The following is a 26318-nucleotide window of genomic DNA, read 5'->3' on the forward strand; positions in this document are numbered from 1 at the left end:
CGCCCCGTACCTGCGCCGCCCGGACTCTTCCTGAGAGACGCGTGGCACTGCTGTTGTCCATTTACTCTCCGACCTCCTGTTCAAATTGACACAAACGACAGAGGTTGTGACATGTGTCTGCAGGCTTTTAGCCTGCCTTTCTGAAGGGGGAAACTGGGGGCATATTACGGGTTATGGACCAATAATACATCAACTCCGCGCCACTGCCAGTGAAGATTGTAAACGTCTCAACATGTGCACATAAAGAAGATGAAAACAAGGTTTTAGGATCCCTTTATAAAACGACTAATGTAAAAGGGAAAGTGATCATTTTCAGGTTGCTATATATACATTGCTCTTCACAAACAATTCTAAAATGTTATTTTATAGCCTCTTCTCCGAACGTCAAGGCATGACAGAGGTGATACCTTCACTAAGCCCTGAACTTGTAGAACAATAAGTAGGTTACTGTGTTGATAAAAGAAAATGTGAATTTTACACATTGACCATGTTAGTGAAATATCAATACTTTCAATATCTATTTAAAAAGTGGAAATATTTCCACATCGACGGGACATGATTTTCCAACACATAATCATGTTGTTTAATGCATGAACCTCCGATTCTTCCTCCGCCCTCAAAAACTCCTAGATCACCAACAATACTTCAGCTCCATGCGGACTTGTTTTTGTTTACTTGTAGGTCTTTGTGCGGTGTACTGCAAGTCAGCTTTTAGCAAGTACTGCCTTATAATAATCTGATCCATGAAAGCTGCGACCCCATTAGCTATACAGGCCTATGGGATTCCATTTTCCATAAATTACTTCATGTGTCCATTAGTAAATGGTGCACTATAGTAAATATAAAAGTCCACATTCTAAATTGTCCTACTTCTATTTTGCACATATGTTCCCATTTTAACCTATCAAATCATTTTCTGAAACGTTTTACATAGCCTACTGTTCAAATTCCATCCAATATAACATCTAATCAAGTTGCAAATAGATTTAAAATGTTTAAAAATCTAGCCTTTCTTTCAGTCAAAGTTAAAGACAATAAAGATGGTGGGTTGATCGAATTGTGGCGGGTGCGTGTGCTCGGTATAGAACTTCCCCCATTCCATGCCTCCGAAGGTGACGTCGGACCGTCGCTCTAGCCAATCACTGCCAAGTTGAGGCTGATGCTAAGGGAAAGTTGGTGGTAAACGAGGCAGTCTTTTTTCACTCTCATTGACATTTCAACTCCGCGGCGGATCCGAATGTAATCTGGACCCATAACTTTATCTTGATTTGTTCCAGTGCCAATTTGGAGGGTGAAGGAGCGAGTGCTGGTATCAGCAGGATATCGGTCAGAGGTCTGCGCCCTCTACAACCTACATCAGGTGAGTTTCACCGCATCAGGTGATTTATACATCTCACATTTCAATCGGATTCCTTATCACCCTACTGCATGTTTTGAGTGCTTTGCACATCGGAGTTCTTTCTTCGCTTTGGATTGTCAAAATATATAAAAGGATTTCGTTGGCTATGCTGTGTATTCTATCTATACTGTGCGCACCCGGGATGGTAACATCAGTGGTCTGCTTTTTTGTTGTTGCCAAAGCTTACAAACTTTAGAATGCATATGATGTTTATGAAGGTGTTTGATGGATCCGTGTGGCTATACAGAAGGCTGAGTTTAACGTGGATAATCTCAGTGTTAATAGGGGTAGTGTAAACACTGTTGTGCATGGTCTTTTGATGGGTCATGCGACTGTGCTTTTGCTAGTATCGTAGCGCAGGAGTTGATGACTCGGGTAGCGTGTAATTAGCGATCTTCACTGAGGTAGAAAGTAAGACGCGCTTACACAAGTCTTGTTATAAGCTTTAACGCGCACGGAGCTGGACATCGATATTGACATTTTATATTACTTACACTGCGATTGACGCTTTGTAATTCCAACAGTTTAGTAGGAGTGATATAAACCATCCAAATGGTAATTGTGCATATTTCTTAAATGACCAAATAGACTACGTTATATAATTATCATGAGTCTACGTTATATGCTTTACTTTTAGCTCAAATAAGTTATTTGAAAGTTGCCCAATTTAAATAGAAACTTTTGAAGAATGATTAAGGCAAATAAAACGATAATGTAGCTTTAAAATGGTTCACCGTTGTTTGAAAATGAGGTAGTCTAAGCTTTAGATCGTTAACTGAAATAGGGTTTTCAGTATATCAGACATGTTCTCGTCTTCAACCGAAGTTATAGGCTCCTGTGCATTGTATAACATGCAATTACAGTGTGTTCCACGGTCCATTTCGTTCGAGCTGGTCGTTAATAAGTGGAGTACCGAGCCCTGCGCACCAAGGTCAACCTGTCGTGTTAGTTGTTATTGGTGACCGCGTTTCTCCAGCTGCCAGGCCGCGGAGGAGCGCTGTGACACCATCACCTCCGAGCAGACCGTCTTCTGCCAGGAGAGGGCTTCACAGTCCATCCACACTCCAGCCTTCTAGCGTCCTCGCGCCACATTCCCTGCCAGACGTCAACCAAGGAGCTAAATTAGACAACTGAGATTACGAATTCACCTTGTAGGACTTTTCACTTAAATGCCTCACTCAGTGAAAGTTTGTTATCAAAGTTGAAGTGATGAGTTCAAGTCTATAGCTAACTTTACGCAGAGAAAGCCATTATAATGTTGAGTACACTTTCAGCATCTTTGGCCTACGGCTGGTATTTTCACTAACACAATAATTCCCAAGTCGCTAAAAGAAGTTAGCGTATTATATTAATAGAGCAAAATCAATTTTGAATCAAAGTATATTGGTCCAATACGCAGACGTTATCGCGGGTCCAGCGAAATGCTTATAAAATGCTTTTTACGCACACATATATAGGCATACTGTATGTCGTGTTGACATCATTTCCCTTGCAGCCCAGAGCCTATAATGTCCAATTCAGTTCCCTCAGCTTGTAAGATACTTGTTTTGGGAATGAGAGCAAACCATTATTCAACAACAAACTTTAGGTTGATCCTAAAATGTATTGTACGTATTTGTTTGCAGAATTCAGCTGGTTAGTGTGACGTGCGAAGAGGTAGAGTTATGCCCTGACAGTAAAAGACAGCTGCATTCCCGACGGCACGAGCTCCACGGCACAATATGTCACAAAAAGTACATTTCTGAATATCTTTGAGCCATGCAGAAACCCGAATTAGCCTGGAGTTAATTAAATGGTTGTTAGTTTAAAACAGAATGGTGTGTAGGCCAAATACATTTGTTAACTTGCAAAATATATTTTATAACGAATTATACGTTTTAAAATCTTATTTGGTGGAGTGTCGAAGACATTTCGTTTTGTCGTATTTTCTATGAAATAAAACATACAACGATGTTAAATAATATTAAAACAAATAATATTATTATTATTGTAACAACACCACATTATTATAGATAGGCTAAATATGTTATAACAATATATAGCTTTTAGTCTAAATAATGTTATCTCTAATACTATTGGAGTAATTCAGTGCAGATGTTAATGCCAATGTAGGCTCTATTTGAATGTCATTAGCCAGTAACTATAAAATAATTAATATAATAATTAATATCCCTATTATTATATTTTTCTAATCAAATGTATTTTAACCACCAAGGATAGTTATTAACTTTCGAAAAAATATGAAACAATTGTCAAATGCATTCATTTTCCATTTATTCTATGCAATTTTGTCTGCTTGGCCCAGACTTTGTACTGTAATAGGCCTACAGAAGGAAGGGTCAGTGTCCTGCAAAATCACAGAGAATGTGGAGTCGCTGAATGATGACAGCTCCCTCCCTCTCATGGAAGACTCGTCCGCCTGCTTGCTCTACAATTAGAGAATTATTGAGATGATAAAGCTCTCTCTGTCGGTCCCAATGGCTCAACGGTCCCCATGTCCCTCAAATCTGGAATCTGGATAAATCAATGGAGGCCAGCGCGCCCCTCTCGGCTTTGTTGATGTTTTCTAATAGACCTCCTTCTCTCGCTCGCTCTCTCTCTCGCATGACGTCAGCCGTGTTCACCCCTCCTCCCTCCTATGATTTTTTTTCTCCAAAGTTTTTAGAGGGGCCTCAAAGACCACTTTGCCTCAGGGGAAAATAGCGACAAGATTAGGATTTCTTTTCAGGTCCTTTGGCATTGCTGCTAATCCGAATTGGGCTAATTGCTAGTCTGTATACAGTTACTCGTTTTACTACATTTTCACACTTACCCTGAAGAAGCTTCCCCTTAAACAGATAAATATATATATCTGCACTTCAACGAGCATGATCATTTAAAAGGAATTATTATTTATTGCTATATTTGATCCGGAACTTTAAGTGAGTCAAGAAAAACTAAACGTTTCGTGAGTAGAAGAATGGAGACAACGCATATAGCACTCGGAGCGGATTTACTTTCCCAAATAAATCAATAATCTATTGGACGTATAGGCTATTGTCTGCAGAGAAAACAACTCGACACACTCATCAGGGATTCTGTCTTTCACTGAAGCGGGTTAGTAGTGAATTTTCGTCAGCTGCAGACTGCTTACAAGGGGATGGCTATTAAATTAGAATTACAATGTGGTGTGGTTACATATAAATGTCACTACTAGCAGTGTCCTTCGTAGAGGCCTATATTTTGCCTGTAAATTAGCATAAATTTGATGTTATTCACTTTTTAAAGTTAGATTAGCCTAAGCATATTTAAATGCATATACCAACATAATTCATAGTCGGTTAAAACATTATTTTTTATGATTCGTTGAAAAACAAAGATTAGGCTACACTTTCAACAACACGAATCACGATTGTGTGTGCAGATTTTGCAAAGGTGCATTCATTAAATCAAAATAAATATTGTAATTAAATAGGCTTAACAATGTTGTCATGCATTTGGGTTATAAATGTTTGCACTGGCACAAAGTGTGCGCCTGCTGTAAGTACAACATTTCCATTATATTCTGAAAGTATCAGGTGCAAAGTTTGGCGAATCTGGCGAATGTGGAGAATCTGACCAATATAGTTGATTTGTTTTGCATTGTGCACAGTTCCCACACCGTAAGTTCTTGCAACAACGATTTATGTAAACATGTGCTGGCATGTCATGCACGTGGCTGTAGTATAAAACTGTTCTGCTCACCTTACTGGCTGCACAAGCACCTTACTGGCTGCACAAGCACCTTACTGGCTGCACAAGCACCTTACTGGCTGCACAAGCACTTTCAGGTTTAACATAAACTCTATTATCAGAGTAAAGTTTCCCTGAACAAGATGCTCATTAGACCATCAGGACTAATCTCCATGTACAAACACACAAACACACGACCCCAAAACAAAGTCAAACACTAGAAACGAAAAAAATAATCTAGTCGAACAGGCCACCAGCTTCAGTGACTAAACACAGTGGAGGAGAAATGGGACAAAATGGTGGGTTAGTTTACAGCTTGTTTGGGGAGAAAGTTCTGGCCGAAGTGTTGTTCTTGTTCCTCACCGCAGGACTCTGGGTGACAGTTTGTGCTGGTCCTCGCGGCTCATTATCTCGCGCGCCCACTGAGGGCCCCATTCAGCCCCCCCCCCCCCCCTCAGGCAGCGTCGTTTGTCTACTCATTGAACCCGTAGTTAGGAATGTGATGGTTGTCAGGGAGCCCTCTTTCACCTCCGAGGTAGTTTATTGATGAGCTCTGACTTTTTCACGTCAAAGGAAGTCAAGTGTAGGCCTCCCTCCATTACTTCATTTCATGCTCTGCACTCTCCAAATAAGAGCCCCATCCCATCCCCCTCTCCTCCTCCGTCTCTCCATCTCCCCCTTTTTTGTACCCCAATTTTGCTTTGGGTTGGCTCCACACATCCAAACAGCTCGCATCCCCTCCTCCACCGGCCCTGGTCCTTTGGAATAAGCGACGGGGACTCCCAGCACTGAGACTGGTGCTTCGCAAGCTACGAGTGTAAGCTTCAATACGGGCTCGGAGGGGGTTGCTTTCGGATGCGCTGAGGTGTGTCGTAATGGCCGATAATTAAACCGGCGCAGTTAGGGAGCGTGTGGTCATTGCTGACCAGTCATTTGCTTCACTTTATTTACGCGTGTTTATTTGCCGTCAGGTCATAGAAGTGACGTCGCCTTGTCTTGCAAATGCGTCCATAACAAGCAGCAGAGCTTGCCTAAAAGCAGGGGCCCTTTACGCATGGCGGGGAACCGTGTGTGTGTCGGTGTGTTTACAATGTCCATGACAGGCTGAGCAGTCAGTGAAGGTGATACAAAACAGTCAACAAAGGCACGTGGTGAAAGTTTGCGTTTGTTTTCAGCGAGTAGGCGACATTAGTGGTAATTTACAAGTGTACTTAATACACAAAGTAAACAGTTTCCCCTTTAAAAGCCACAGCTGTCAATGGGGAGCCCTCCTCAGCTCATTTGTCATTAGTAGTGGCCCTGATCACCAAGGGCCAACTCACTATGCACTCCAGGGAGACACTTCACAACCATTGCAAACAGCCATGCAGAGCTGTTGACAGAAACTCAGAAACTATTTGTTTTCATGCAGACTCAAAGTAAATATGAAGTTTGTTCCAAAATTGCATTGGAACAATTAATACGCAAAATAAAAGAGGCTGCACGATAGCAATACGCCTAAAACAGAAGAAAACATGTATCTGTACGCAAATTTCCCACAGAAATAGCATAGCCTACGCTCGACAACGCAAGAACGATTTGAAATCAGCTCCGTGGAAAGAATGACCCATTCATGGAGCTGACTGCTTCAAAATGCGTCCACATCCTCCGTTTTCCCAGCGTCGTGCCCTCGGGTTTAGCTGTAAAACATGCCTGAGATTCCCACCACCACGGAACCAACTCGGCCTCTGCTGAGACCCACCAGGCCTTTGCTTTCTATCCAATGGGGATCTCCGAGGCAATCCAGTTTCTTTGCATAGTAGGGCAGGCAATATTCAGATAGCGAGGGAAAGAGAGAGAGCGAGAGAAAGAGAGAGAAAGAGGGGTATTTGTGTCTGCTGATGAGTGGGTTGGGGAGACGGGTCTCTCTTCTCTCTCGCTCGGCCCCATTTCCCGCTTTGGTGGTGGGGGAAGTGTTTCCGGTAGGGGCCGATGATGACAGAGGTCGAGGCAACGCACAGAGCACAGCAGACCAGAAACACATACAGTAATACACTTGTACCATCACCAATCAGCATAGGTGTGTGCTCTCTTAGCCTCCAACCCCCTCTTCTTCTCCCATTCTTTCCCTCCCTCCCCTTCTCCCTCTCTCCTTCTCTGCCCCACTCTCTCATTCGCTATCTCGCTCACTCACACGAGCGCACATTCTCGCTCACTCCGCGGTCCTGACATCTGAGTTCACTGTCAATCTCTGTCTCTTTCGCAGGGATATCCCTTCCGTCTCCGCTGAAGATCACTGGAAAACTATTGTTTCCTCTTACTGAAAAACCACCACAATAAGACTGCCCTGCATTTGTTCTCTTTCTGTGGCACGGAGAACTATTTGACAAGGACTTTTGACAGCGGCGCAGGATGCCTCAAAAAGGTGAGAGTGGATATCTTCCCAGTAAAAAATTGTCTGTGCATTTCAACCCAGTCTGCAACCCTGCAAACATATATAACGTAAAATAGGGTTAGATTAAATGCAGAACAATCAATAATTGAAAACGAATATATTATTATTACTGCGCAATATGGATCTCCCAGGCTGCAGACTAGTATCGCTACTAGGTTGGAGTTCGTGTAGCAAGTGTAACCCCTACTAGGCAGTTTATATTCCACTCCTACTCTGGAGTTGTAGAGTGCGATTTGAAGCGGCATTCGGGCTGGCTTTCCTGTTTATTTTATGTGCTCTTTAATGATCGGTTGTGTTGGTGTTTACGGATAGCTTAATGCTTATTTATGACAGCAAAGAGTAAAAAGTCACGTTAGGCCGAGACAGTGATCATCGTGGAGAATGGGGAGCAATGACCCGTTGAGGAATGGTGTCAGTTTGATTCATAGACAGCGGAGTCACCCAAGCGCCTTCTCTGAAATGCTCCAAGTACACGGTGGGCCTATTTATTTTTCCTCTGTTTGCGTACCAAAGAAAATATACCTCAAATTGAACTTTTCTTCTAAGCATGTGAAGTATTGTGCAGAAATAGTTACAATTATCACTACAGGTATTTAAGCGTGCCTGCAAGTTACTAAAATACTTCAACACGTTTTAGAATTAGAATACAATAAAACAAAGAATTCATACTAAAAGGCTAAATACATAGACTATTATAATATTGTCATATTTATGTTTTTATCAACATAGAAAGTATATATGCACAACTCAAACATTTTTAAGATAGCGTCACGTTCACTGATTCTAAATAAATACAACTGTCAAACGAAAGTAGCTGAAAGTTAGGCCTATATTTCATTAATAGCCTAATCATAAATGTTATGGTTTAATTTGTGTGGTTAAATTAACATAGGCCTACTTCCCCTTACAAAAACGGGCTAATAACCCAGTATTACATTAAAGATAACACTAAGATGCTTAGTGCATGTAAATGCATAGTGCTCACAACTTCCTACCGAGCTATTGTTTGAGATCGTAATGTATTTCTGCATGTGAATGTTGTGAACTCGGGATCCAGCAGCCTGAATAAGCATGTTTAATTAAGACGATTGTTGTTGATTGTTGTTACGGATTAGGTACTACTGAAGGAAAAGAAATTCAGATTAGACCCTTGTTAACCTCAGCAACAACCACAGAGTTTTCGACACTAAGTAAATGATTAACTAGGCCGATGGTGTCTATACAGACATGCGGGACACTGCTGGGACACTGCTGAATCGCAGTTCTCCAAATATTTAGCAGAAATATTGTTTTCAAGGCAGAGAGGAATTGAGGATTATTTTACCATTCGCCACTTCCGGGGCTGTTGTGTGTATTGTTGAGAGATTTATTTTGCATTGGTGGGTTTGTACTTTTACGCAATTAAAATATTGTAATGAATGTGGAGGGATCTAAATTAATGAGTTGAGTGCATTTGCATTGTAAAAATAAAATGCATTGTTTTCAAAAGTTGTGTTTAAAACCACGTTTGGTGTTTTCAGACAGCCTACTTCAAAGAACAGGACTAACGTGAAAAAATATCGGATAAATTTCCTCAACAAAATTATTCCTCCGTTTGCAACACAACAATTGTTACTGTTAACAGTTTTCTGATAAATTGCAAAATGGCATTGGAAACACGTTTTTTTTGCAATAGGCTACTTTCTCCAGAAAGTAGGTACATGTAAGTCTCACTTCTCAAGCCAATTCATGTTTCCAAATCCTAGGTTCGGGTGCAGTACACACATGCCCACAACAGGGTTGTTTTTGCGACTAAATTAAACTTCAGACTATTCCTTCACCGGCCCCCTTTTTAACCGTCCATTTGAATAGGTTCTTTATTGCGTTTGTCTTTTCTGATTGAGCTCCCCACTGAGCTGTTGTATCTTTTTACAACCGTCACCAGCTACACCATTACCTCCAGATATTTAGAACAAGAAATTACTTTTCCGTTTCCCAAAACGTAACAAACTAATTCCACATTGGGCTACGGGGACCCGAGGTCGCGGTCATCCGCTGTGCCAGTGGGAAGGTGTTGTGTGTATGGTCCCGGAGGGGGCGGATGCCTTCGGTTTTTTGTATTCTGGAGTTGTTGGTACGTTTAGTGGGAAGATGTGTTGCTAGTTGTGGAGGCCGAGTTGTGCGGCCCCGGGTTTGGGTATGGTGGTAGAAAGGGGTGCATTGTTGGGACTCCGGCAGGCTTTGTATGCCGGCCTCTACCCCCTCCTGGTTGATACTTTTGCAGAGCATTGAGGCGAGGTAGACAGCGTGTGTCACTGTACACATTGGGCGATGGGGTCTAGATTTTTATATAACTAGAAACACTCTCTGTGGCGGTTGCTTTATGTTTAGGCCTGTTTATAAGCCATCAAGTAGAACAAAAAAAACATGTCACGGAATTCTTTAAAAAAAATAACCTTTATTTAACTAGGCAAGTCAGGTTAAGAACAAATTCTTATTTTCAATGACGGCCTAGGAACAGTGTGTTAACTGCCTGTTCAGGGGCAGAAAGACAAATTTGTACCTTGTCAGGTCGGGGGTTTGAACTTGCAACCTTCCGGTTACTAGTCCAACACTCTAACCACTAGGCTACCCTGCCGCCCCGAATCAGAAACAGGTGATCAATAAACCATGCAGGTGCCAACGAATAGCAACCATCGCAACTCGACGTAATTTATTTATTTTACCGTCTTCAATTAGGCCTATTAAAGTGCCCGTTTCTTCGAACTTCAGGCTGCCCAAAATAAATACATAGATAAATACAGAAATACAAATGCTCTCATATGAATAACACGCCAAATCGACAGTAGCCTATGTATTCATTACAATTCTAATTCAATAATCATTTTTATGAGGCTTTACTTGTCAAATGTAACACACAGTCTTCGCTGTACTATTAGTACTAGGGCTGTACTATTAGTACTAGGGCTGTACTATTAGTACTAGGGCTGTACTATTAGTACTAGGGCTGTACTATTAGTACTAGGGCTGTACTATTAGTACTAGGGCTGTACTAATATACTGTTTTGCTTTGTCCTAGGGAGACATTAAGATTGGCTAAATTGTTTTAAGCCGAGAGTCAACTCTTTTTCCAGGCAAGTTTAATGCTAAAATATATATACAATGGGGATGTGCCAATTCACATGGATTATGGCTAAGTGGAATTTATAATTACAGAGCAACATTAAGATCGGTTTGCACCAAAGTATCCGCCCTAATTGCCTTGGAATTCGAAGTAACTAAAAGGGAAAAAATACGAAATATATATATTTTAAAAGAGAGAACATTTGTGAATTGTAATTCTTAACTTTGAATAGCCATTACATTGTAATTATGCTGATACTAACATTGTTATCATTGTTATTTCCTTATGACGCACAGAATACCACAGCCAAGCCACGTGGGAGTCTGGCGTAGCCTCGATGATGCAGAACAGTAAGTGGATTTGCATATTTTTGTTTTTACACTTTGATACTAACCGCACGTGGAGATATGAACGCATGCAGCCACAACTACCCTTCTGTCTTTATGGGCCCTTAACATAACACCCTTAACATACTCCTTAGCATATTAGCTTTATTTTTTATTTTTTTCCACAGCTTATGATTTGTTTTTAGTTTCAATATTTAAAATGGTGTGTCGCTCTTGATGTTGTTAATTTAGCCGTGTCCTTGTGTTTATATGTAATGCATGTTATATGGCCCCTTCCAGACCGCAGAGTTACTGAACATTGACAGTTAAGAGTCAAATGATATATCCTCCATTCATCTCCACAGATTGTTTTAGTTTTCTGCTATGTGCGAGAGAGAAAGAGAGAGAGAGGGAGAGAGGGGGAGAGGGGAGAGAGCGAGAGAGTAGAGGGGGTTGGGTTGAAGGGGGAGATTTTTCTTTCCGCTTGAGTTGGTATTAAATAATTGCACAGCCGTCTGCATTAGCTTTAGAGCTGACTGCCAGGCTGCGTACACTATTAGCTGGGGCGGAGAATGGGAAGGGAAAGAAGGACATTGCGTGAAAAAGGACGAATATTGATTGTCTAATGTAGACTAGTCTCCTCATGAACAGAGCCGGAGTTAGAATGGAGATTCCTTCATTACAATAACAACAGAGTAGAACTGTACATATTGGCCTAAACTCACGGTAAAAAAACAACAACACGATAAAACATGATATTGTCTTGCATGGGCGCCATAAAGGAAAAGTGACTGTGTGTTGGCCTATATTGCTTTCTAGTCTGTAGTGTGTTATTACCTGTCTGGATTGTTTATCATAATGGTCCATATTGCTGACTGGCGAAATGAACTAAACCATAAAGGATGAAAAGTAACGTTATTTTCTCTCTTGTCTTGCTGCTGGACTAGAGGTCTATGACATCTGTGATGAAGGTGTGTGGAATGATTTCCTCTGCTATTCTCCTCACCTTGATGACGTGCCTGTGCTGTAACACCTGCCTATATAGTCACATTTTAACCTGTCTGAATTCAATGTACCTATAGCTAGATCACGTGTAGAGCATATTGTTACCTTGTTGTAGGCCTAGGTTATATTTGCAATGCTTTTAGGGAATGTGATATTGTTCCCTATAAGGGAAAATGACAACATACAGAACAAAAGGCCTGAATGTAGGTCAGATTAAGGAGGACAATTGATACAAGAATGTTTCATTGAAGACTATTTATTTTGTATCATAGTTTTTTAAACGTCTAAATACATAGTCTATTGAATATCATTTTGAACAACATGGGAAGCCCATTATGCGTCATAGAGGCCATCTTGGCATTACCCAGTGCTCTATGCGCTGACAAATGGCTTAATCACAGATGATGTTTGCTTGCCAGTTCTCCTTTATTGAGATGATGTTTTAAACGAGGCGTCGTTAAAGCTATGTACAGCCCCCTCTGCTCCTGCTTTGCCCCAAATTGATGTTAATGGGATGCTCCCCTGGCTTGGCTTGTGATTTCTGGTGCGAATGGCCGAGGAGATATCATTGGGCCCGGCTCAATGTGTTGTTTAAAGGTCGCGGCGGCCTCGGTGGCTTTTGTGCTAACAACTCCTGGGTGTATATGGAGGGGAGCGTCCAAATTGACACCATATGTTTTCCTATTAGTCGACTAGTAATAGAATACAAGGCGCATAATCAGCGCCAGCGGGCGAGATCGACGCTGCTCGCCGTGGGGAATTGGACACATGATTAAGACTTAACCTTTGAAGAGATGAAATGGCATGTGATATCCTTATCTGACGGCTTTATCGATCCCGTGGATGTATATGATGGTTATAAATGTGTTGAGGTGACGGTGCAACCATGTAAACCCACAGCGAACCGCTGTTTAGCGCGGGTAGGCCAATTTGAGAGTAAGACGTCTATTAATTCCACTTAATCCTGGAATTACCAAAGAGCCAGAGGGATGATAATGGATTTGCTATTAATCAGGTCCACTTTGGATAAGGATCATTGCACATAGTAGCCTAAGAGCAGTGTTTAATTATGTTAAACAGATTTATTTTCACTCTTTTAATTGGCACAAAACGTGCGTAATGCGTATTGTTCCCATTTATAGCGCACATACAACGTATTCCCAAGCAGATCGCCCACTGATTGCACACAACAGGATTGTAGTGGCTGGGAGGATTTGTTGCCAAATACAAACAAGAGAAAAAAACCGAGATGTCAGATTTAATATGTTGAGAATCCAAGCGCGCCCTCGTTGTTGTGCCCGCGCGTCGCCCCTGGTCACCTTAAAACGAAGCTTCCCTCGAAGGGTAAACGAGTAGCGTCCAATTTTGTCTGAGTGATATCCAAATCCAGACAGAAAGGGTCGTTTTATCGTGCTACTATTTGTCGTGACGATGCGTTTTTCAAAAGCAGAGCTGTGTCATAAAGTGACATGCCTGCCACAAGTGCTCCAACTGATCTTTTCAATTAGCCTTCCCATGCATGATCCGAGGCGACTTCCGCCTATTTCCAGAAATTAAGCTCAAACTTGACGTGCAGCTAGCTTTATTTTAAAGACAAATGTCAGCCAGCCTCATCACATTCCCCCCTCTTCTATATCTGGAGCTTATTTATTGCTAAGGAGCCTCTGCTCCCGGAGTCAATGTAGCAGGCGGCAGCGCAAGAGAAGGCAGCGGAGATCTGGAGCACAGTAAGGCACTCCGGGGAGGCATCCGTCCCACTTGGCTTCAGGTTTGCTGGCTCTTTCCATGCTTTAATCAACCTCCTTATCGACTACAACCCGCCTCTTAATTAAGTGTTTTAAAAAGACTTATATTTCGATAACATTTATTGAGGTTTGTTTTATTTGAGGCTACCTAAATGGTTGGTGTTTTGGTGTGCTTGTGTTGAGGGTACATTGGTGTGCTTGTGTTGAGGGTACATTGGTGTGCTTGTGTTGAAGGTACATTGGTGTGTTTGTGTTGAGGGTACATTGGTATGCTGGTGCGTAACAACACATTGGAATAGCGGTGAGGAGGATTGGGGGATTTAATTTCGAAGTTTGGGGATTTGAAGACGCTGAATTTGGGGTTGGCTTGCTCACTTGGCGAAATAATGCTGGACAACTCGCGTATGACTGAATTCACCTTTGGAAAGCCGATTTCACCTTTAAATTGCTGATTTCACCTTTCAATAGCTGATTTCATCTCAGTTGGATGGGGATGTTTTGGTCCAGATCATTGGATGCTGTTGACACTTGCCATGCATGTGTTGATTCAAGGCTATTGCATTACAGTGACTATTGTCTAGAGTGCTGATAACAATAGAACAATACATACCTATTAGATATTCATTTTGGTGATAATTGTACTATTAGACTATCTGCATTTCCTGTTTCATTCTAAGTGTAGCGTTTTGTTCAAGATTAATGCCTCTCCTCAACGTTATAGTTTCACCTTTGCTCTGAAAGCTAACCACCTGAAAGGAAAAGCATTACCTGACTCACTGCTATTTTGTTATATAACATATTGTTGTGATCATAACCTTGTTGTTACATTGCAACCGTAGCCTATAATTGGGCTCCCCTTTGTCTCTGTTCAGGTCACAGCGGTGTGAACCAGCTGGGCGGTGTGTTTGTTAACGGTAGACCGCTACCGGACACCACCAGGCAGAAAATCGTCGAACTTGCTCATAGTGGCGCGCGGCCGTGCGACATCTCCAGGATTCTGCAGGTGACCAGAGCATTCTTTCTGTCTGGTGCAGGAAACCCTAGCTTTCACTGTTTTTTATTTTATTTTTTCAAGCTACCACAAAATAAAACATAACAATGGGATTTAGTTTTCCTTACTGTAGCCTTTTTATTAATTTAAAAGCGTTTTTCGATAATTGTTGGCTGTAAGTAGGCCAGACAAAGCCTAATTGCTTCTCATTACAATCTATATCCTATTCAAATAACATTACGGGTAACATATCGTAAGTAGGCCACCACTTTCCCCCCTAAGAATAGTTGCATTTTAGAAAGTGCACACTGTTATCCTATACCATTTAAGGCATATTTTTTTGTTTATAGACCCATGATGACTCAAAAGTCCAAGTGCTGGAAAATGAAAACGTAAGCTTATCATTGTTTGACGTAATCTTCAAAATTTCGCAACTAGTCTTAAATAATGTATGTGAATTGTGTCTATTGTTTTCTATCCAGGTGTCCAACGGGTGCGTGAGTAAGATCCTTGGCAGATACTATGAGACTGGCTCCATAAGACCGAGAGCGATCGGAGGCAGCAAGCCGAGGGTAGCCACTCCAGAGGTGGTGGGGAAGATAGCGCAGTACAAGAGGGAGTGCCCGTCTATTTTCGCCTGGGAGATCCGCGACAGACTGTTGTCGGAGGGGGTCTGCACCAACGACAATATACCCAGTGTAAGTGCAGTGAGTGTAAGTTATGAGCATGATTTTTTTACCACCTGAAATGATTTCTCAGAGACGGAAAGCATGCATGATTATCAGCCAAACATTTAGTCATGAGATCATGACTGCGTTATATGTGAAAGACATGCATTACGTATTTCCAACAAATGGTTAGCATGAGTTAAACTTGTAGAGACATTAATACATTTCATTATTTATATTTGATTCGTAATTAACGGATCAATTAGCTAATTTTGCACCACATAGGGCCTACATGTAAAATACAATTGACAACTGTTGATGTGTTTAACAGGCATATTTTCAATGTTTTGGCTAGTTATTAAAATGTATTTTCTCAAAAATTATTTGGAAATGCTCTGTTTACATCTTTACTTCCAGCTCACTTGTCAGGATGTGACGTATGTGTGCGCGTGCGTGCATGTGTAAATGTGTGCACCATAGACATTAATAAGGTTTGCACGCTCACAGTGCTCGCATGCCTACACACTATACCGGCGGTGGCGCGCATTTTTCAATCATGGCAGTCGCTAATCAAACCGTTCCGTTTTGTTTGTCTTTCAGGTGTCATCGATAAACAGAGTCCTCCGCAACCTGGCTAGCGAGAAGCAACAGATGGGCGCAGATGGCATGTATGACAAGCTGAGAATGCTCAACGGTCAGACAGGAACTTGGGGGACACGGCCCGGCTGGTACCCCGGAACTTCAGTGCCAGGGCAGCCCAACCAAGGTGAACCTCAGTCACTAATAATTTGACAATGAAGAAGCCTATAGATATAATTACATTTGCGCTATTCGTGAAATCATATAATTATCTCACCATTATCCGAATGTAGGCCTATAGATTAATCCATTATTTGTCAATGCATTCCGTTTGACTTTTGGAAGAAGGAGTATTAGGGTTTTTATAAACCAAATTGTTGAAATGACCTAAGGGTCCATGTAAACATTAATATCACACACGTTTGTACTATCATAAGAACAATGGATGTAATGTTATATTGCAAATGTTAGGCCCTATACCCTGGTATACCCACGGTCACTTTACGCATGGGTTCTGGCTAGACGAGTATGACGTAACTGATTAGTGAGTAGTGTAACTTTGTAGGTAAACCTTAAGCTAAGGTCACAATTACAAATATGTTACGTAATAAACATCTTAAATTATTATTATTTGTATTTAACTAGACAACTCAGTGAAGAACAAATTATTATTTACAGTGATGGCCTACACCCGCCAAACCCGGAAGGCGCTGTGCCAATTGTGCGCTATCCTATGGGACTCCCAATCACGTCCGGTTGTGATACATCCTGGATTCGAACCAGGCTGTCTGTAGTGACGCCTCTCACACTGAGATGCAGTACCTTAGACCGCTGCGCCACTCGGGGGCCCAAGCCATAGTTTTCAGTGGGTTTTGGGCATTTGCTTATCAATCATTTAGTATGATTGGATGTCGTTTATGATTGGTCAGCATATCAAGCAGGTATTGTCAACATGTTTTGATGCCTTTGGTGGACAAAATTCCCAATTAATCATTGAGTAGTCGATTAGTGAACGGCCAATTAATCAGCAGTCTCAATGCCCACACTGTCTCCGGTGGGGATATGCGTGACAGAGGCCTGGCCTTTCAGCGGAGGTGTCCGTCCAACAACCCGCATTTCCCTCCTCTCCTGGCAGGGAAAAAAAGCCTGAGGATCCGTGTGCGGGATATCAGTACAAAGGAATGTTTTCCTTCACACGCAAGGATTGGTTATGGGAACGGGTCTGCTATGTGTAATTGCTCATTAGAGAGAGCTTCGTCTCTCGTTATGGTGACATGCAGGAGTGTCTAGTTGAGGGAGACTGATGGAGAAATGTTCCACAGGAGACCCCTGGACACGGGATGACAGGCGGAGCGATTAGCCATGAAAACATGAACGTTATAAAGATAAATGTTTATCTTGTAGTTATGTTTTTGTGCTCTAATAGACTATTGTGAAATACAGAGCCTAAAAGAAAATAAAGTCATTGCACCTGCTCAGGGCTGGGTATGAAAAACAGTGTTATAATTCGATAAGCATCAAGATATGTTTCTGCACAGAATTTAATTTGCTTTGAACATAAAGGCCTTTTGTTTTAGTCTTATGTGGACCTAAACATCATTTCTTTCATGTTTATTTTATTTGTATTTTTTAAATAATGTACAATAAACTATTGTCTTACTTCCAGAACTAGACATAGTTATTCACTATGTTTACACTCTGTTTGATTTAATGTCATTATTGATACTAATAATAGTAGGCTATTAATAATAATAATATCAATATATAATTCATATATATATAATTAATAACATTATTATATAATAACAATATTATTAATAACAATAGACCTAATAATAATAATACTTTTTTATAAGTATTTTAATACAATATTTTTAGGCCCTTAATGCAATATTGCTTTTCAGTTTCTTCGATTGAAAATTAAATGACATGGGCATTTACATCAAATTTAATTGGGAATTGTTTCCAGGAGTTCATTTCAGGAGGCCCATAAGGTCTAAACCATACGGCAAGGGTAGGTCTCTGAGGAGAACGAAATATGGTCCCTGTCAAACAACAGCTACGCAACAGTGGCTAAAATAATGGTTACAAGTAGTGTGACAGGGCTTGAAAGGAGACAACTCTATCTAGAGAGGCGGAATAAAACTCTGTGGCAATTAATTATTTTTTCTCTTTCTCTCATTTCGTTCTGATATGGTACTAAATCCCGTCTGTAGAATTTAGACCAGTCACTTTCTCTTTCAGTTTAATCGGTTTCTTAAGTATTTTTGATCCAGTCTCTGTTGGCTAAAAGGTGCCGTTATCTATTTCGGCTGTTTCTCCGTGCCACTGCCGGACACACAGTGATACCAAAGAATGAGTTTATTTCCCAGGGCTTTTTTAAAAAGAAAACAAATCCCAAACCTAGCGTCAGTGGGTCTGGCGGAGGGATAATAGGCCGCCAATTCACTCCTTTTTGTGGATTATCCTTCGAGAAGAAAGACAAAGCGCTGAGTGGACGGACACAGGCTGTATGAAGAAAAAAGTCCATTTATTTCAAAACGATTAAGATATTTTAAAAAGAGACATTTTAATAGTCATAATCCTATTAACACATTAATGTCAACCGAAAACAAATCCAGGCAATTATCATTATGTGCTATAATTTAGCACTTGCTAGATGTCTGTGGTAGTATGTCTAATTCATGGGCTATTTAGTCTAGGCTACCGCAATGTTATCGTCCTAAACCTAAAACATGACAGGTTCCTTATGATTCATTTGCTTACATAACATGCAATGTCATGGTCATTTTGTGCGTATTTAAACTGTTGTTATGCAAATAATATTACAACAAATGTTTTATGGAATCTCCCAGGGGGAAACTAGCCTGGGTACCAGTCTGTTTTGGTAACATTCCACTCCTTGTACTCCGTGTCGTATGCCAAAGATGTTTATCGTGGCTGGAGTGGAAAGAATGGAATGATAGCTACAAAGACTGGTACCCAGGCTAGTGGAAACATTCGATCCTATACATTGTTTAAATAGACCTATGGATATGTTAGAGTAGAGTAGCCTGTCGTGATTCCAGCGTAAGTACTGTGTCATGTCCGAGACTACCCAAGCTGGTAAACTCAGAACATTTGCTGTATGCAGGTGCACCTCACGAAACGACTGGTCAAACAGCGTCACACACATAAAAAACGACATTCTCCAAAAGCAGCCCTTAAATGCCTCATTTCATATTAACTTCTCGAATGGATAATGATGTGCAAAACCAAGGCAGGCATTAGTCAATATGCCTGTCCCTAGAACAGAAGCCCATATAGGCCTACCACGGACAACCAGGAGCCGTGAAGAGATAGGCCCTATTCAGCTTGTACAGGGGGTTGCATGCTCTCTCCTCACTCATTTGTTTCCAATTTAAGATATAAATTTTGACTGGCGTTTAGCTGGCCGGGGGACGTGATTAATGATGCTAGTGGATAAGGGTTAACACACTGAACTCAAAGCTCTGTTGACCGGGATCCTCGTGCGCACAATAGTTCACCAAAGCACAGAGAGAATCCTTTTGTCACCTCGTCCGATTGAGCTGCTCCATTTTCCTCTGGTGATATTCTGCCCACGAAGAGTTCGCTGTAGCCAGCTCTCGCTGTGTGCACAGAGTTTAATGGTTTCCCTTACCCCGAACGGCATTGTTTCATTGTGAAAAGCACCTCCTTCTATTCAAGTATTGGTGGTCACCTCAATGGCTATACGAAAGCCCATATGGGGACGGCCATTGAGGCATCGCAACGCTCCTAAAAGGGGGAGAGAGTTTGGGCCTGAAAGGAGTTCGCCACATCTAGTCACATTTCTCTTAACCCTTTGAGCACATGTGCCATTGTTGAGAGGTGATAAAGGATCTAAGTTCACGCAGCATTGCTGAGCAATGGTCTTTTTCCCACAATATTTTACAAATAACTAGTCGGTCTTTTATGGCTATTGATGTCTCTGAAAACAAGCAGCGATCAATATGTTAGCTAGATCATTCATCCGTCATCATTCAATGTCCATCCTCAGTCGGTGTTATGCCAACTAGGCCTACAATGACAGCTTTTCGTTATTCTTCTAACAGGTTGCTTTTAACGGGAACACACATAAATATAATAGAACTATAGAAATTCATTCCCTATGGGCTATTGCGAGGATGACATGTTATTTTTCGCAGTTTACTTTCAGAACTATAAAATTAAATAAACAATATATTAACGCATGCTTTTTGGAGATGTAGTAGGCAGGCCAATTCATATTTGTTTATTGATTTATTTACAGATGGCTGCCAGCCACAGGACGGTGCAGGAGAGAACACCAACTCCATCAGTTCGAATGGGGAGGATTCTGACGAGACGCAGATGCGACTCCAACTAAAGAGGAAACTACAGAGAAACCGCACGTCGTTCACCCAAGAGCAGATTGAAGCACTGGAAAAAGGTGAATTTGAATTGACAAGATATTCATATTTTAATGTAACGTCTAATTGAACGAATAGCAACATAAACCCTAGTAACTTACACATAATTCAATTACAACAATATGTTTCATAGCCTATACTAAAGATACGTTTTCATATCGTATTCCAGAATTTGAAAGGACTCATTATCCTGACGTTTTCGCGAGGGAAAGACTGGCAGCGAAAATAGATCTGCCTGAAGCAAGAATACAGGTGAGCGGACACATTTTGAAATATGCATTGCACTACATTCCATTAACATTTTGCTGCTTGGTTCTGAAAAAGACACAAGATTCCATGAAGATCCTACATACGCGACTAATGTATGATTGACGTACTGTGCAGGTGTGGTTCTCAAACAGAAGAGCGAAGTGGAGGCGGGAGGAGAAGCTCCGGAACCAGCGTCGTCAGGCCAGCAACTCCTCCAGTCACATCCCCATCAGCAGCAGCTTCAGCACCAGCGTCTACCAGCCCATGCCTCAGCCCACCACACCGGGTAAGCACGACACTCATATAACATTCCATCCATCCACAGTGGGACACTTGTCAACATTAGGAATATTTCAGTAGGTCCACCACTCATTTAAATGCCAGATATCTTAATTAAAGACTAAAATAGGTATAAGGGATATTTTTCTTTCATATAAAGTTGAGTTGAATAATAAATCATCATCTGCTTCAAATGACAGTTGATGAAATATTTTTTGCTGATTTAGGCTACTTTCAATGGTTCATTGGTTAATCATGCATGTAAGCAGTGAAAAACTAAATCCCCTGAGCTACCTGTCAAGGAGGGCGTGGCTTTACTCACACTATGTTCCCTATCTGCCATCACTGAATGTATGAACTAAAACAGATTTGAACCAAACATTTCTCCCCTTCTTCCTCAGTGTCCTTCACATCTGGGTCTATGTTGGGCAGACCTGACACGGCCCTCACCAACACGTACAGCGCACTGCCTCCCATGCCCAGCTTCACCATGGCCAACAACCTGCCTATGCAAGTAAGTCCACAGCCAGGTACTAACTAACCCTGACCCTGTTCTGTCTTCGTTAACTGTGTCAACAAATGTCTAGGTTGTGTTCTCGTCTCAAATGTGCAAATAGTACAGTTACAATTGTATTTCAAAAGCCAAATACCATTATGGCCAAGCTAGTTGTAGTCAACCTTCGTAGGTACAATGATTATGTTCTCTTCTAATCCTAAAAACAGGTTGAGGAGAAATCAAACTGTAGTCATAAACATTTCTAAATGCCTAAAGGAATATAATAGCCTGCATCCCTAGCTGGGCATTGCTGTAAGGACTGACTGACTGCTGAGCTGAAGAGGGTATATAGTTGGCTAAGCTAATATATAAACGTTATTCTCTCCCTATCTATAGCCCAGCCAGACCTATTCCTGCATGCTGCCTACCAGTCCGTCTGTGAATGGGCGGAGCTACGACACATATACGCCCCCTCATATGCAGGCACATATGAACAGCCAATCAATGACCACTTCTGGTACCACCTCAACAGGTAGGCAGAAAGTCCATTGTTTCCGAAACACGTTTGGCCATTAGCGAAAATGAACAAATCACGTTTAGTCTCTTAGCTAACTGACCATCTGCCACCGAACCTTTAAATAGGGGAGGCTGCATAGCCATACACACATTCTCTTTCTTAATTCATGCTCTACATTTCCCCATAATCCGCCATTTTCTTTTTTCTCTTTGATCAGACTACAGACACATACTGTACCTCTACGTTACACACCATCTCCTGACATTCTAATCTTAGTGCATGAACGCACCCCATTCCATTCCAGCTCAACGTCATAATGTCATTTAAACCACTCTAGACGGAGGTTTTAGTTCCAACCCATTACGTTGCTGTGGAGGGCCATATATACTGGTCATTGTCATGAAGGGTTAATGGACCATTGACACATTTCCTCTAAGCTAAATCGCTAATTCATTTGATTCATTTTCTGTTGTACTCTCTGCGAGGCCTCAATCAATCTAGCTAACTTATTACTGATGTCCTGAAGTGTTAAACAATGTGATTCATAAAGCTACTGTTCTCTGTGCTAAACTTCTTATTGCTGAATACTCAAAGGCTTAGTCCTCTGTGCTTAAAGGCCCAGTGCAGTCAAACATGTGATTTACTGTGTTTTATATATATTTACACACTATGTTGGTATAATACTGTGAAATTGGGAAAATTATGACAATGTCCTTTTCGTGTCAGAACTGTTTCAATAGACCTTCTGACATTTCAACCTGTTTTTGTGGGATGGGGTTTGTCCTGGTGACATCACCAGGAAATGAGTTAATAGACCAATAAGAAAGACAGTTCCAAACCTCTTTGCCAATAACAGCTAGTTTTCAGTCCCAGACAGTCCTAGAAAAATTCTTGCTTGAGAAATTGCTATTTTTGTTTCTTTTTGAACACTGTAATTGAAAACAACCACCGTAAATTACTTAACTGTTACACAGAAAAGTATTTGATATTGAGATAAAAATGACTGAATTGTACCTTTAAGCTTTCTAATGACCTATCCTCTATGGCGGTGGGCTCTGTGCTAAAGCATTCATCAACTCGGATGCCTGCTATGTGCTATGGCACTTACCGCTCAATGTCCTATTTTGCGTAATGGTTAGTCTCTCAACATGATGGTAATTTCTCAGGCTAAAGAAATGTTGAACTCAAGCTCTCCTTACCAAACACAGTACAGTACAGAGACACTGGGCCATTTGGACTGAACTCAAGCTCTCCTTACCAAACACAGTACAGTACAGTACAGAGACACTGGGCCATTTGGACTGATATGTGTCTCTCTTCCCTCTCTCCTCAGGACTCATCTCTCCTGGAGTGTCTGTCCCTGTCCAAGTCCCAGGCGGCGAGCCTGACATGTCTCAGTACTGGTCAAGACTACAATAGAGAGAAGAGCTACTTCTCCCTGTAACTGTTCACCCACCGCCCTCCGCTGGGAGCTCACACACACATGGAGAGAAGTGGAGGAGAGAGAGAGACTCTGGGAGTGCCCTAGGACTACAGGGTGTGGTTGTTTCCACTGGGACCGTGTGTTGTTCTGTAGTCTTGGCACATATGAGGACTGGGGAGAACAACGATGGGAAGAGAGGGGGAAGAAGAAGACAAAACGTGGACCTCTGTAAAGTGCCCGGTGTTTAACATCTTCATGGAACAAAAACTTCATTTTTTTTTCTCACTTTTCAAGTAATTGATTCTTTTTTTCTGTCTGTCTCTTGTGTTTGTATATGGGCGTGTGTATGTTATGATGAAAAACCCAGATCAAGTACTGATAGATGGACTGCTAGAAAACCATGTTGGTCTTGTGTTTGTTTTTGAGGTAAAGGAGAACCCAAGAGATTTCTGCCATGACTATTTTTTTATCTGCTTACATCGAGACTTTCTACCAGACTTTGCACAGTCTGTGGACTCATACGAAACTGTTGCATATCACCCGAGAGGAGAGCTGTGGGGAATAGACTCAGTGTGTTTATTAATCCTATTTATTGGTCATACTCCTTCAAAATGGCCGTCAGCAGAGGAGGACCTCCAGTCAATCCACCCACCTCAGCCTTGGGTCTTTGACTCCTGCAATATCACACAAACTGTATAGGCCTGGATATTTCACTGTGGTCACAGACAACCACATTATCACAGGAATTGTACAGACAACCACCACTAACAGTTTGCAAGGACAGTGGGACATTCAAGACTTGTTCATGGACTTCTGCTGTGGTGGATGGATTGATTCTAGGTTCAAGACTTGTTCATGGACTTCTGCTGTGGTGGATGGATTGATTCTAGGTTCAAGACTTGTTCATGGACTTCTGCTGTGGTGGATGGATTGATTAACGGTCCAAGTGAAGAGCTATAGATGCAGAGGAGCTGTGGAGTAAAACAGTTGAATCGCTAAATGGTAGACTGTGTCTTCGATATAATCCAATTTGTTCATGTCAAATTGTAAGTATGTCTTCCCTAGAAATCAAAAGATTTCTCCAATAAAAGTACATTTACATTTTTATCCCCCCAAGAATATTCTATAAATGTTTTCTACACATTTTCATGCATCATAAAAATAAATTTCTTTAGGTCAGGTACAATTAGTCTCTTAGGTATAGTTGTATTATAGTGTCCTATTGTCAAATCATTTTGTGCAACTAGAAAGATTTCATTCCTATAATTATGATTAAACATGCTTGACAAAGTTTGAAACATAAGTGTTTGGCAGTTGTTTACAAGTACATATCAGATTTAATCATTGTTGATTGTAAAAACAGACCAAAGCCTTTGTATTTCATCTATTACACAATGTTTTTTGTTGTTGAAGATATTAGTCTTGTGTTGCATCATTTTGTAAACATTTGATGTTCTATTACAGTGACCTAGAGTATGTTTGACTGTGGACTAATCGAGCAGTCCTTATTTATAATTGAAGACCATGGGTGACTGTGGACTAATCGAGCAGTCCTTATTTATAATTGAAGACCATGGGTGACTGCGGACTAATCGAGCAGTCCTTATTTATAATTGAAGACCATGGGTGACTGTGGACTAATCGAGCAGTCCTTATTTATAATTGAAGACCATGGGTGACTGTGGACTAATCGAGCAGTCCTTATTTATAATTGAAGACCATGGGTGACTGCGGACCAATCGAGCAGTCCTTATTTATAATTGAAGACCATGGGTGACTGTGGACTAATCGAGCAGTCCTTATTTATAATTGAAGACCATGGGTGACTGCGGACCAATCGAGCAGTCCTTATTTATAATTGAAGACCATGGGTGACTGCGGACCAATCGAGCAGTCCTTATTTATAATTGAAGACCATGGGTGACTGTGGACTAATCGAGCAGTCCTTATTTATAATTGAAGACCATGGGTGACTGTGGACTAATCGAGCAGTCCTTATTTATAATTGAAGACCATGGGTGACTGTGGACTAATCGAGCAGTCCTTATTTATAATTGAAGACCATGGGTGACTGTGGACTAATCGAGCAGTCCTTATTTATAATTGAAGACCATGGGTGACTGTGGACTAATCGAGCAGTCCTTATTTATAATTGAAGACCATGGGTGACTGTGGACTAATCGAGCAGTCCTTATTTATAATTGAAGACCATGGGTGACTGTGGACCAATCGAGCAGTCCTTATTTATAATTGAAGACCATGGGTGACTGCGGACCAATCGAGCAGTCCTTATTTATAATTGAAGACCATGGGTGACTGCGGACTAATCGAGCAGTCCTTATTTATAATTGAAGACCATGGGTGACTGCGGACTAATCGAGCAGTCCTTATTTATAATTGAAGACCATGGGTGACTGTGGACTAATCGAGCAGTCCTTATTTATAATTGAAGACGTGTGGTGTTTTCTAGCGTCGTCTGTCATGCTTTTTTGAGTTCTGCGTTGTTTTTCAAATATGTGTACATAGAACGTGGACACGTATACAGGGTCTACGTCTGAGAAATGCTTTTGAGATGAAACGTCTAAACTGTCTCTTAAATATTTAAATTTAATTTGATTTAAAATGGAGCTTTCTAAATGTATTTTGTGAAAACTATAAAAAAAAACAATTTTGTACAGTAAATATAGTGAAAGGTTTTTTCCTGTTATTAATTATTTAGCCAACATGAAAAACGATGCACCAGGTGAGAATAGCTACACAACATATTACCACAGCCCATTTTGAATGGTACAAAGCTTATTTGTTGTACCACTCAACTACAAATGAGTTGATAGAGAATTTCCATACAAACAAACCAAAGTGGGGCCAGTTCCAACCTGATATGTCTTCCAAACAGCCCAGCCCTATCCTATGTGATGCATGGCCCTCACCGGCTACACACAGACCACACAGTTTAACAACAC

At 41.2% G+C, this 26318-nt stretch overlaps 1 protein-coding gene across 19 annotated transcripts; it reads left to right on the forward strand.

The window, feature by feature from the left end:
* The first annotated feature begins 1208 nt into the window (after nt 1–1208).
* Nucleotides 1209–24456, forward strand: LOC109888476 (paired box protein Pax-6). Of its 19 annotated transcripts, none has more exons than XM_031812324.1 (15): nt 1209–1360; nt 7356–7514; nt 10603–10657; nt 10944–10997; nt 11921–11944; nt 14596–14726; nt 15065–15106; nt 15197–15427; nt 15983–16148; nt 20253–20411; nt 20561–20643; nt 20776–20926; nt 21321–21433; nt 21812–21947; nt 23266–24456. In XM_031812324.1, the coding sequence occupies exons 4-15, from the start codon at nt 10985–10987 to the stop codon at nt 23349–23351; spliced, it is 1335 nt and encodes a 444-aa protein (XP_031668184.1). In that variant the 5' UTR covers nt 1209–1360; nt 7356–7514; nt 10603–10657; nt 10944–10984; the 3' UTR covers nt 23352–24456. The 19 variants fall into 19 exon arrangements, with proteins under 19 accessions (XP_031668184.1, XP_031668187.1, XP_031668188.1 ...); XM_031812327.1 differs by having other exon boundaries at nt 15197–15412; XM_031812328.1 differs by lacking the exon at nt 11921–11944.
* The last annotated feature ends 1862 nt before the right edge of the window (nt 24457–26318 follow it).

Source organism: Oncorhynchus kisutch, unplaced genomic scaffold (genome assembly GCF_002021735.2).
Source record: "Oncorhynchus kisutch isolate 150728-3 unplaced genomic scaffold, Okis_V2 Okis03b-Okis08b_hom, whole genome shotgun sequence".
In the NCBI taxonomy this organism is placed as follows: domain Eukaryota; kingdom Metazoa; phylum Chordata; class Actinopteri; order Salmoniformes; family Salmonidae; genus Oncorhynchus; species Oncorhynchus kisutch.